Raw genomic sequence first — 13,275 nt, 5'->3', positions numbered from 1 at the left:
TATGGGATTGAGCACAATGATAGAGAACATGGTGACTGTTCAGCTATTTCAAGTTCATCCTGCTATATACAAGGGCTGCTCTGAAAGTAATGTCTCCTATTTTATTCTGTTCTCCCACATTGTCACTTGGTTGTATGGCAGTAGAGACCGAGCCTTCCCACCAATATTTTGTTCCATTTTGATGCCATGTGACAGACGGCAACAGAGGGGCAGCCTGACAAAATGATCTGACATGAAAGTGCATATGAAGTAAAGCGGCATCACTGAATTCCTCCACACAGAAAAAAATGACATCCATTGACATTCACTGGCAGTTACTGAATGTTGATGGAGACCAAACAGTGGGTGTGAGCACAGTGAGGTGATGGAGGTGTGTTTCAACAGTGGCGACAGTGGGTCAATTCCACTGGTGCAGACTTCTATGAGTGCGGTATGCAGGCTCTTGTTCATCACCGGTGAAAATGCATAGCTAATGGTGGTGACTGTGTTAAAAAGTACTGGTTTGTAGCTGAAAGCTTGCTCTATCAAATAGTGCTATTCTGCTCTTTGTATGTGTTGCAGTTTCCACGGAAACAAATAGGAGGCATTATTTTCAGAGTGACCTAACTGTCTTGGCAATGATGTCAGAAGTCTAGATTCAATTGAAACCATGATTTGCAAATGAACTTGCGCATAGAGATGAATGTATCAGCATTCAATACTGACAGTGTGGTGCATACTAGTCTTATTCAGGAGCTGTGCACCTGGAGAGTAAACCATTGGCTACAGGTGCCGAGATTCTTAACATCATCCTTCGAAACTGCATTGCCCCAGGCTCTGACATAAAGAGTCTGAGAGACAAAAGTTGATGTCTGAGTCCTCTAAATGTGTACCTTCCCAAGAGATTTAGCAAATGATGAAAAGTTAAAAAAGTTAACCCATCTCTTGCCCTGGTGTTCTTGATTTTAAGCTGGAGATTCTCCCATGTGATTTGCACCTTCACAAAGCATTTTGTGGAGTTGTTATCCCAGTGCTCATAGATAAAAAACTGACACTGAGATCTAGCTAGTCTGCATCTGATGGAAAACCACAATGCATCGGAGTGGTTTATTACAGCTTGTGCTTTCTCGGCAAATCCTGAATGCTTTGCAGTACATTCTCTTCTTTAGCTTGGCCAGTCCACATGGACACAGAATATTATTTGGTGACATAAACATAAAATACAGAATGATTTTTTCATCAGGTTTGACTCTGTGTGTGTGTCCTTACAATCACTGCAGAAAAAAAAATCAATAAACTCTCCACTGCACGGAAATCCCCTTTGGCAGTGAAACAGTTACATCAAATTGTCACTATTTAAAATGTTCAAGGAAATCACTCTTTTTTGTTGTTTGTTTATTTCTTACAGTAGCTATGCATGGATCTTATGAAATTTCCTAACTAAAATACTTTCTTGCAAAGTGAACTTCTACAGGTGAATCAATGTATTTGTATGCAAAGCACTATTCTCCAACAAACTCTGCTGAAAGCAATATATGATTCACTCTAACGATTCCAAGCTATGCATGACTCATGTTGAAGAATGGAGTCAGAAGGTCATTTGTTCTCAGGTCTCTGTGAAATTATTAGGACTCTGTATGTGTCCAGAGGAAAAGGAAACCCTTATGAAAAGTATCCAGCCCTTTGGAGAAAGCCTGTCTCCGGACAGACGAACATGCAGCTCAATGAAAGCAATGCTCACATCACAGTTTTTGACCACTGTCATTTCTTTTTCTGAAAGGAAACAGGAGTTTTGGGTTGAAGGTTATCCTATTATCTGCCATCACAATCTGTTATGACCCACCAGTTTTGAAGTTCTGCATGCTGACATGCAGTATCTTCAGGAATTATAATTAAGAGTCCACTTACTGGAATTCGATTTTGGACTTTGGAGGGACAATGAGACCAGAATTTGACATCCCACTCACACTAGTCTTTTCTTCTGCTGCCAGGGATTTGGTGTCTTTTACTTAAAAGCTCTTACACTCTTCTGCCACTATGAGAAGAAGACAAGTGGAGATGTACAGCATTAGAAACAAAAGTATTAACTGGAGGCACCTATGACTACATTAGTAGAAGAGACAAAAAAAGGTCACAAATTTAATTTGTGTGGATGTATGCACATATGCGTAGATGTATATCTAAGAATTCAAAACCAGACATAAATAAAGATTTGTTTTCATACTGTATTATGACTCAGAGGTGGACAGAAAATTGCCAGTTAATTATTGCTAAATATTTTTAGTTTCAATACACTCCTTTTGAGTTTCTTTGTTCTCTCATCAGTTTGTGCATCCTTCTATCCACTCACTCTTTTTCTGAACATTTGTGTTTTCGAATTGTTTAAATAATACTAATGAAACTAATGATAGTAGATTGAGCTTTGATGAAAAAGGTGCAGTTGAAGTTGCTTAAGTAACACCACTAGTAAAGTAACTGCATTGTATCTAGGACATTCATGGTAATGTGCTTTTTGCTGCATCAGGTGCTTTTAAGGCAATAATTATGACTGCTTTTTACATCTGCATTGGCTAGCCTTTTTTGAAAGGTATTCCATCACTTAGAGTGCTGTTTTGTTATACAGGGAACAATTGTTAGTGTGCCTTTTTAAGTAACATGCATTGTTTTAAAACACAGGTTACTGTAGGCCTCTTGAGAGGTTCATATAAAGCAGCCGTGCTTTTTGGCTTCTACTGATTCCCTAAATGCTATGAAAACGAATTAAATGAAATTAAATGAAGCTAAATAAAATAGAGAGAACCACATACATCTTCAAAATATATTCCAGTATGACACATCCTATGACTGCAGAATTATTTTGTTGAAGGTATTCAGGAAATACGTGTAAACTTGGGAAATTCACAGAACTGTGGACAGAAGACTGTCACATAACAACAATACTAGGCACAGGCTATGAGCACTAGCTGTTGCTCGCTTTATGAACTAGACAAAAGAACCCATGCCCTTTCTACATATTAAAATGTATTGTTCTGTGTTGGTTTGTTTGTTGCTGGTTTTTTTGTTTTTTTTTTAATCAGAACTCATTACCTTTTGAACATTAAACTACCTAGTTCTTACGGCTGCTCAAAAAACTGGAAAAATTAAGCATTTTAATCCTGTTTTTTTTTTTAATTTGTTTTCTTGTTTTGTGAAAGATTAAGCTTTTTCTTGAAAAAAAAAAGTCAGTTTTGCAATAATTCTGAGATCCTTCCACAAGCAATATCAAAGTGCATTTCACAAAAGTCAGTGTGTTCTCCGGGAACAGAGAGGTACTCTTAATATGTGAGACACATGGAAGCAATGCAATTATCTAAATTAACAGGATGAAAGAACTAGACAATTGGAGTTTCCTGAATTTGTATTATGGTAAAAATACTGTCTTATGCTGAAGACCTACCACATCTTTAATGGGAAATCTACAACATGAGAGAACCTCAAATCTATTATAATTCAGGTAAGGTGCTTGGGCAGACAATCAATCCTCCAGGCTGCCAAAGAGAAAAATAAATGTTTTGCTGATGGCAAAGGAATTGTGTTTTTTCACTATGTCAGAGCTGAAATTGTGAATGAAAGAGCAGTCTTTACTGAAACCAAAATTTAAAAAGAGTTGAAGTATAAAATGCTTTGCGTGATGTATCTAGACAAGGCACTTGAGCAGTATTCAACACTTGACAGAAAGAACAGGGAGATTCAAGAGATATCAACGAGGAAAATATTGAATGATCAGTCATCTCTGCTGAAGTAGAATGGCATAGACACTCCCATTTAAAAAAAAAAAGATTGTCTGATTATTAATTTTTTCTTATAATGCATTCTCAACTGCTCTTAAAATCCATTTTTAAAGTCTTTAAGATCATCCAAAATTGGAAACTTCTGAATTTCTATTCATTGTGTTCTTCACTGCCATTCTGAAGTGTTTTAAAGGGTGTCGTGATGGTAACACTTAGACTGTAATGACTAATGCTCAGCTGTCTGCTTGAACTTCCAATGCTCGTACATCTTCTGCTTTCAGTTTCTCCCTATTATTGTCCATTGATGTGGTTACTTTATTGGCAGGAGTTTATTACTATAGAAGGACTACAGGAATGACTAGTGTATCTCATGTTATCAGAAAGGAAATGATTGCTTCAACTTCTGCTGAAGGTAAAAGACACAGATGAATTAACAATTAAAAAAATAAGATTTGTTTCCAATTCCTATCTGCAACACCAGCAATTTCAAATTTTGCTGAAGCACTGGGGATTGATCTGGGGAACTGATAATGAGTACATTTGGAACTAAGTGGAGGGAGACTGAGGTATTTGGCTGCTGTAACTTCCATCATCATCTCTCCACAGTTGTGCACGAGTTCTGGAAGGGTATAGGAGGGCATCCAGAGAAAATCTGTAGAAACCTGAGTTAGAAATCCAGTTATCCATTATCATCCTGCCTGACTCCTTTGCCTGGTCTTGACTACTGCTGGCAAATTTATATGGAAACTTGAGCATATGTTGCAACAGTAGATGCAGAGAGACACAGAAATACACTGTCATCTGTTGTCAAACAGATCCATGTGCCTAGATTGGATGCTTGCTACCAGTCCTAAACAGCATGAGAGGGAAGGGATTCCAGGAGAACTGAAGCAGAAACAGAGCGTTGGTCCACAGCAGTTCATTAAATTCCTTCCTTCAAAAGTTGTTGAGAATTTGCATGAACACGTAGCACACAGTTTTACCCATCCTTTGTCCACCTGCAGCTTTTTACTGCTCTGTTATGCCTGATGATGTGGCCCAGATATTTCTAACTGTTCTACCTAAAAGCAATTTGCCTTGCAGAAAGATCAGAAAAAGCATATGCTGGAGAGATTCTGTTATCGAGTGTAGACTCCTGCTGAGCCAGTACTCTTTAATTTGGAATTATCAGAAAAGATGTGACTCCAGCATGAATTCTTGTCTTTAAAATACTAAAATGAGCAAGAAATCACATCTTTTAAGTGTTTTAGGCATTTTAATGATGGTGAAAGTCAAAGGCAAAGTGCAGACTTACAGAAGTGAGGAGGTGTCAGAGACTAATGCAATTCTTTTTTCCATTGAAGTGAGTAGTCTGAAGGTTAGAGAAGGAGAATGAGGAAGAATGCAGACAGGCTATTTGATGCTGCTAGAAAAAGCAGAGTCCACACCCAATAGGAACACATAGGACATTCCAACAGCATTGCTCCCTCATTTTATTGCATCTTAGCACAAGGATGATCCTTGTGCAGCAATTAGAAGGAAGAAAGGAAAGGGAAACACGACTTTTAGAGGAAGGGGCTTTGTGTCATGATGGGATGGGAAATTTCTCTTTGTATATTGGCTCCAGCTGGGAAGGTGGGAGAAGAGAGGGAAGCAGGTGGCTCGCTCCTGAGAGGGTCCACCTGGAAGAAGGCTGTAAAAGGGAAGCTGTTCTGCATTTTATTTATTTATTTATTTATTTATCTGTCTTAGGTGTAAGAATGTTTGCTTGTAATGTGATCTTGCAGGTTTTTTTTGTTTGTTTGTTTTTTAAACTTTTGTTGTTTTAAATGATTGTTCCCAGAACAGAAAGTGTAGCTAGGGAGGGTGCTGAAAGGTTCCTAGCTATTGCTCTGAGCTCTTCCTAGGTGAGTAAAGATTAAATATTTTGCAACTCCATATTATAACAGCAGCGAAGGAAAATCTTTCACAAGAACTTGTGTTACTTGAACTACCTGTTCAAGTAACACTGCTGTTTGTGCTCATTTAGAAAGAAATTTAAAGATAAAGGTTCTGTGTTCTTTCTGTGTGGCATCCCCAGATACCGCAAAAGCTGATATTTCTAGTTGTTTTTGCTAAACCACTGATACCAATCATGGGCTTATCATATGGTCAGGAACCAAAATAATTTGCAAGAACATGAATTCAGTAATTCTGCAAAGTAACTGAAGAGTTCTTGAGTCTTTTGCCTTCTAAAATCAAGCAGAGAGATAATATATTGGCAGGAGGGAAAGGGAGGAATTCATTTGCAGGGGCTCACTGAGCTCAAGATAGATCTCTGCAAAGCTTGGGAAAATAGCTTTCTGTGGCTCTGCTGAGTTCCTGTTTAATTACTTAGCCAGATATGACCTTGCACAACTTCTATAATACAAGGGACTAGGAGATCTTTTGAGGTAAATAGAGCCCATAATAACTGTTTTCTAATCTGTTTCTCTAGCTGGTTCCACCCTTTATAAAACCATAGGTATATCCTCGAAGCACGTAATTGAGGAAGGGCTTTGTGAGAGGATAAAAACATTCAAGTTGCAGGAAATAATTACATAGGAACAGTATTACTCGTCTTTTTATTGCTACGTATGAATACTGTTATCAGAAAACTCATTTCTAGTCATGTGTTCTTTGGATTGGCAATTATTATGCACTTGGTCACTGGGAAGAAATTCCTAAAAGCTTGAATAGAGGGCTGTTATTTGGCTGTATTTTTAACACCGTTTTGGAAGTGTGCATCTGTTTCCAGTTTTCTTGCATGCATCTGGGAATCTGGTGTGTATAAAAGCATTCCCAAGCAACACAGGTGTCTATGGTACCTTAAGAGTCTTACAGAATCCCAAATAACTTTGCAAAGTGAATCTATGCCAGCTGTAGTGACAAATGCTATGATCTGAAGGAACTGGAGAAGTAGTGATGTGGCACAACTCAGCAAATTGTACTATGCTGAGAAACTTGTTCATTACAAGTAGCACTTTATATGTTTGGTGTGTGTGTTTAAAGTACAGTATAAATAAGTCTATGTTGGAGATGTTGATATTATAAACATATGTTACAGGAGATAAGATGAAATGAATTTTGATGTGCACAATACTGTTAATATGGACTATGATTTTTGTGCTAAATATACCTGAAATACGCAGCTCAGAAAAGAAAGGAAATTGTGTAAATTTTTTCTTGTTTGTTTGCTCCTCATTCAAAGTTTGTTCTCTAGAGGACTAACTTAGGAAGAAGCTAATCCCCACCTTGCCACAATCTCCTTTCAGGCAGTTGTAGAGAGCCATAAGGTCTCCCCTGAGCCTCCTTTTCTCCAGATTAAACAATCCCACCCCCTCAGCCACTCCCTGTGCTCCAGACCCCTCACCAGCTTCACTGCCCTTCTCTGAACACATTCCAGAGCCTCAACAAATTTTTTGTAGTGAGGGGCCCAAAACTGAGTATGGTGCTTCAGGTGCAGCCTCACCACAGCTGAGAACAGGGGGGCAATCACCTTGCTGCTCCTGCTTTCACCCTTGCGATACACATACAAGGCAAGCACAACCTGCTCCTGTATCTCGTGTTGCCTCTGTGCGTCACCTCCATGCCTTTCATGGCAGCCTTCCACTGTGCCGTGTAAACACAGCCCGCTTTGAGCAGCTGGTCATGATGGTTGGCAATACTTTGACATTGCTTAAGTATTAGCCTCTTAAAAGTTGTTTTCCTTTGCTATTTTGCCTTTTGACCAAGGAGGCTGCTTTGCTGTGAGAAGAAAAGCCAGGCCCACTGGCTCTTAATTGCTTCCTTTCCCAAGTGACTTTTGAGATTTTCCTCTAACTCACTGTAATTATCCTTTACTGTAAACTAACTGAAGTACACCCTGATTTTTTTTTTTTGTTTTTGCTGTATTCATTAGCAAGCATCTTTCTTTGAATTCTACTGTATTCTGAGAATGTCTAATCTGATTTGAAATGAAAGCCCCATTTGACATGCAGAATACTAACGGATGGTCAAGGTGCAGAAACTTTTTACATGGGAGCATCATCTAAAAGAGAAATAAACTCTCCCTTCCAGAAGTGTGACTGATGGGGAAGTTGGTTCTGAGCATGTGCCTGCAAAAGATATCTCACCATGGTTTGCGTTTGTTGCATGATTTCTTCTCTGAGACCACGAGGGAATCTCTCCTATGAATGGAACTATTTGTAGTATTGCAATGGAGATGGGCTACTTGTTTAGCACTTGAGAAAGGTGGGAAGAATGAAGGCTTCTCTTCAAACCTTGACTTGAACATAATCCATAAATAGAAGTCTTACCATGCTTATTATTATTATTAAAGTATGAAGCCTACCAGATCCTTTCTCTTGTTGTTAAGGTATTCAGTGTTGTGGATTGTTCAGTTTTCAGACAGGTAAATGTGTGCAGCATACAAAAGTGATGCTGAATGCTTTTAGCAACTAGAATTCTGATATCCAGCTCCTAACTTAGCCCTCAGATCTTCAGTTTTGTCCTGTATCTCTGATAAAGAATGATGATGGAGCATGGCTGCTCTGCCAAGCATAAATGGAAAGGTTTGTCTAGTAGTGTTGATTTCTGGATGATAAGGAAAATGATATGGGGCTCGTCTTGGGGCTTGGAGATTATTTTTATTTGAAGGTATGATTTGAATTTTCAAGTGACTTGATGTGGATGTTCCCTTCTAGTAATAGAGACACTTTAATCAATGTAGAAAAAGGCTCTCAAAGTTGTGTGTGCGAAAATCTCCACCTGGAAAACCTTGTTCCACAACTGCCTTTTCAGCTAACTTCCTCTTTTAGATGGTCCCTTTGTCAGTGTGCTTTATCATACATGTCTGCAGAGGAAACACTTGATCACTGAGCTTGTGCGTAGTGCTTGGATCACAGGACACAAGGAATATCTAATGCAGGCTCTTGAAGTGTCTGGATGCTGGAAACAGCCCTGATGATCTGTCATACACCTGGTTTGGTTAATAGAATTACCTGAAGCTTTCCAATGTTTTATTTGTATGAAACTACTCTTTTTGGAGGGTGCTACAGCATCACTCTCTTAGTGATCCAGATGAGTTGGCAGGCAAATATAAAACTCATAGAACTGGAAATAAGTATTAAGAAACAAAATAGATATCTAGGTATTTAAAAAAAAAAAAAAAGGAGAAAAGGAGGCTTGCTTATTGCTCACGAAAGCAGTAGAGTATTTACATGGAAATTCTAGAATAAAGGCTAGAGAATGTAATGTTGCATGCATTGGAACTTCAGTTAATATCTGAACATGATTCTCATGCATGTGGAAAATTGCAAGAAAGTAATTTTCATGCAATAGACTTCTTTCTATTTACCTCTTTAAGTCTGCATGTCTTCCTATAGTGCATGCACTCTTTAAAATTAATCTAAACAGATATAATTGAGTCTCTCTGTGTTAAAGCCTATGAAAATAAGTTTCAAAGATTTTCCCACAGTAGTCTGTGAACAGTCCACCTTATCAGATACTTAGGTCATTTGCTAAAGTGTAGGCTGTGCTTTCAACCTATCACTAGTAACTTTGTATACTTATCTGTTAATGAAAATTATCCTGCTAAGCACTGTAAGTCAAACTGTGACCAATTTTTCCATTCCTTTTTTTATTCAATTTTGATATGGTGATAGTTATGGGGGATTTCAAAAAATGAACAATCTTTCATTGTTCTGTTCATTTTTCAATAATAATGATAGAAATATACAGCAAATGCATATAAATTGAATTTATATATATGTCATAAGCAGACATACACGTGTATGTCTGTATATTCAAAGGGGGAAAAACTTAATGCAGCGTAAAACATGTGTTGTTATCTGAGTTCAGAGTTCTCAGCAGTAAATTTGCTCCAGAAACAGAGATGGCTTTGTTTAGGTTTGGAGGGAAAAAAAAAAAAAAAAGGTTATGTGAGGTATTAAAAAGTTTTTTTTTTTTTTTTTTAATCCAAGTGCTCAAGTGAGCAGGACTTAAAAGAGTGAGAGGCAGTTTGCTATATGTTATTGTTTGAGGCCACCTCTGTGCATTCAGCATACTTGAATGTATCTCTGTGGGTAAACAGACATTTGAAATAGCCTGGGGTTACTGTTTCTGTATTTGCTGGATACATTTATGCACTTTAAGCCTTTAAAGGGAAGTGTGACTCTCAGTTCTTTCACCTATTGTCTCTTTGCTACCAATGAACATACTTGCAGCCAGGATGGTATTCCCCAGTTCTTGTCTTACCTTCACATCGTTGACATTCATCCTTGTTCCCTCCTTCCCAACAAAGATGTCATCTATGTCAACAAGAATGTACCTATCCAAGGACAGCATGAGCTTCTTCCCTGACAGGAAAGAGATGGCATCAATAAAGATCAGTTTGTGCAACCAGAAGGTCAGGTTGTTTCCAAAAAGAACTCTCTGAATCCCATCATGAAGCCCCAAGTCCTGGATGACAGTTGCATACAGAGCAGCCTTTGGCAATGCCATGGGGGTTGGCCTGGAAGTCTGCAGTTCAGTTAAAAGCACAGGTTGGTAGGTGGAATGGTTGAACTGGAAAACTGTCCAGTCTTCACCAGGCAGTGGGCCTTTCTCAATCCTCGGTGCTTTGGTAATGCGCAGAATGGGAGACTGAGGGTTTACAACACAATCTTTGAGGGCAATGTTATTGTAAAGATGTAATGGCAAGCCTTTCAGTTTTGTACTTGGGGAGCTATTCTCATTGGCTTTATGAAAACCAATTATGCTAACACTGTATTCCACGCAGTATTTTTCCAGAAGCTCTCTGTTCCATGAGTCCATGGATACGTACTTTAAAATATTCTCATATATAATAATAGTATATTTTCCTCTTTCATTGTCTGTGAGAGGGGGAATATCCCCCTTAGCAGGTGCGATGACCATGTGGTATTGAAATCTGCTGGATTCAAGGATGGCTATGATGTCTTGTCCCAACTGGGAGTACTGGCTTTCCACAAAGAGAAGAACAGTGGGATCAGTTTTAGATGGATCAATTGGCTTAGGTGTTTTCAGCTCCATGGACCTGTATGGTAAAAGCTTGAGATCTTCACACTCTGCTTCTCCAGTGGTTTCTGCAAGGGTCATCTCCTGCTTGTATCCAGTGTACAGGTAATAGGCAGAAATGACAATACTTGCTAAGCAGAAGGCAGCCAGGAGAATGACCAGTGTTCTGAAACTTCTTCGGAGCCTCACTATTAGATTCATCTTTTGTAGGACTTCCAACTTGACTTGGACTTGTTGCTTTTTGGTTTTCTCTTTCTAAAGTGCCATAATAACAGTGAGACACAGAGGTGCTGATTCCTCTCCTGAGACGCTCATGTGACCATTGCAGTGCATTTATGAAGTTGTTGGGGAGATTATAAAGCTGCTAGAGCGGGAAGTCAAAGGATCTGGAAAGCTAAATTGAAAGAGGCTTTCTCAGAATGCAGGAGTTGCCAATAATGAATGAAGAGGACTCTTAACATTATCTGCAACAACAAGTAAAAGAAAAGTAAATAAAATTCATAAAACAATTAAAAATGCATGTAGACAATGATAATCAGGGATGTGAGTTGAGAGGGAGGCTCAAACACTACTTGAACAGTTCAAATGTTGCTTGCTTTCTTAACATACTAGGGCTGCTTCTATTTTATTATGTTGGCCCACAATATCAGAGGTGGATGCTGGTACTATGGCAGTAGAGGTTGAACCTTCCTGCCAATATTCTGTTACATTTTGTTGTAGTGTGACAGATAGCAGCAGAGGCAGTCTGACACAATGGTATCTGACACAGAAGTGTGTATGAATCAAAGGGGTTTCACTGAATTCTTCCATGTGGAAGAAAAATGGCACCCCCTGACATTCGCCAATGCTTGTTGAATGTTTCTGGAGGCCAAACAGAGGATGTGAGCACAGTGAGGTGGCGGTGGGTGCTGTGTTTCAACAGTGATGATAGTGACATGAAAGACAAGCCATGTTCCAAGCAGCCATGCATAGCTGTCACACCGTAAAATGCTGAGTGTCTCAATCAGCTCATCCATATTAATCAGCAGATTATGACCAGGGAACTCTGTATGGAGCTGAATATCTGCTTCAATGTGTTGGAAATGATGGTGGCAATGTTGGAATATTGCAAAGTTTGAGCCAAGTGAATTCCATGAATGCTTACCCAAGAACAGAAAGAACAACATATACAAGTTTGTCAGGACCTATTGAAGCAATACGAAGCTGAAGGTGACAGTTTCCGAGAACACATCATTACCAGTGGCAAGATGTGGTGTCACCACTACCAACTGCAGTCTAAACAGCCATCCATGAAGTGGTGACATGTGGATTCCTCATCAAAGAAAAAGTTCAAGACGTGGCCCTCAGAGGATAAAGTATTGTGCACTTTTGAGATAGGAGAAGGGTGATCCTTCTGGATTGCCTGGAACCTGGACAAATGATGAACTTTGACCACTACATACTGATGCTGACTAAGCTGAAGATTCAAACTTCCAGAGTCAGGTGAGAGAAGTAGACAACCTTTCTCTTGCAACATGATAATGCCAGGCCCCATACCAGTTTGAAGACTGTGAAGCACATTAGCCAGTCTAGGCTGGACTATCCTACCATACCCACTGTATAGATCAGATTTGGTGCCTTCTGGCTTCCATCCATTCAGGCTGATGAAAGATGGACTGCATGGGCAACATTTTTCTACTGATGATGCTATCATAACAGCTATGAAACAGTGGGTCATCGCTACTGATGTGGCTTTTTATGAGGCTCTTGCTCATCTCTGGCAAAAATGCATAGCCAGTGGCAGTGACTATGTTGAAAAACAATGTTTTGTAGCTGAGAATTAGCTCTATCAAATAGTGTGCTCTTCTATCTGTTGTAGTTCCAAGGAAATAAATAGGAGACATTAATTTCAGGACGACCAGTGTATTTTATCTTAATACAGCAGAGCTCTCCCATATTCTTAGGGTAAAAAAAGAAAAGTTTTTTTGAGCACAATGGTATTTTTATTTATGGCCATTTATTGGCTAAGCAGGCTTATTGCTATTGCAACTAGGAATGACTAAAGATTGTAGAATAAAATGAGGAGAAAGGAAATTTTGGTTAAATATAGGGTCAAGTTCCATGTCAAACTCATAATTTCATGGTTAAGTATTCTGCAAGGGGGTAACAGATTCTCTTTTAGACTGTGAAACTAATGAAGACAAAGAAAAAGACAGGAGTGCTTTGGAGAACTTGTCTCTCCAGTTTCTCTCCTGTACCTGGAGTGATCAGTATTTTACAGTCCATTTAAGAACTGTCAATCATTAAAATTTCACATGAATTTTTGAAATGAATGAATAGGTTGTGGAAACTGCAGGCTACAGTAGTGCAAGCTCAATTTTCTGTCCTCCCAGGGATAAAGGGGGGGATGGTATGGGTCATGAATAGTGTTGGAGTTGCTGAGCCATGAGGGTTTGTTCTGCTAGTGCTGGGTGGGAGCATAAGTGTGTGCCCTGGCTCAAAGCAGCTTTTTCTAAAGGATGGGGGCTTTGGG

At 39.1% G+C, this 13,275-nt stretch overlaps 1 protein-coding gene across 1 annotated transcript in view; it reads right to left on the bottom strand.

Annotated features, from left to right (window-relative positions):
- The window catches only part of NDST4 (N-deacetylase and N-sulfotransferase 4), a 107,759-nt gene that overhangs the window by 79,185 nt on the left and 15,299 nt on the right, over positions 1-13,275 (bottom strand). Inside the window, exon 2 of the mRNA XM_021395410.1 lies at positions 9,984-11,227. Coding sequence (XP_021251085.1) covers positions 9,984-10,964 — 981 coding nt within the window. The 5' untranslated portion in view covers positions 10,965-11,227. The remainder of the gene's footprint in view (positions 1-9,983; positions 11,228-13,275) is intronic.

The sequence above is a fragment of the Numida meleagris genome, chromosome 4 (genome assembly GCF_002078875.1).
Source record: "Numida meleagris isolate 19003 breed g44 Domestic line chromosome 4, NumMel1.0, whole genome shotgun sequence".
In the NCBI taxonomy this organism is placed as follows: domain Eukaryota; kingdom Metazoa; phylum Chordata; class Aves; order Galliformes; family Numididae; genus Numida; species Numida meleagris.
This window is presented reverse-complemented; position numbering and strand designations above follow the sequence as displayed.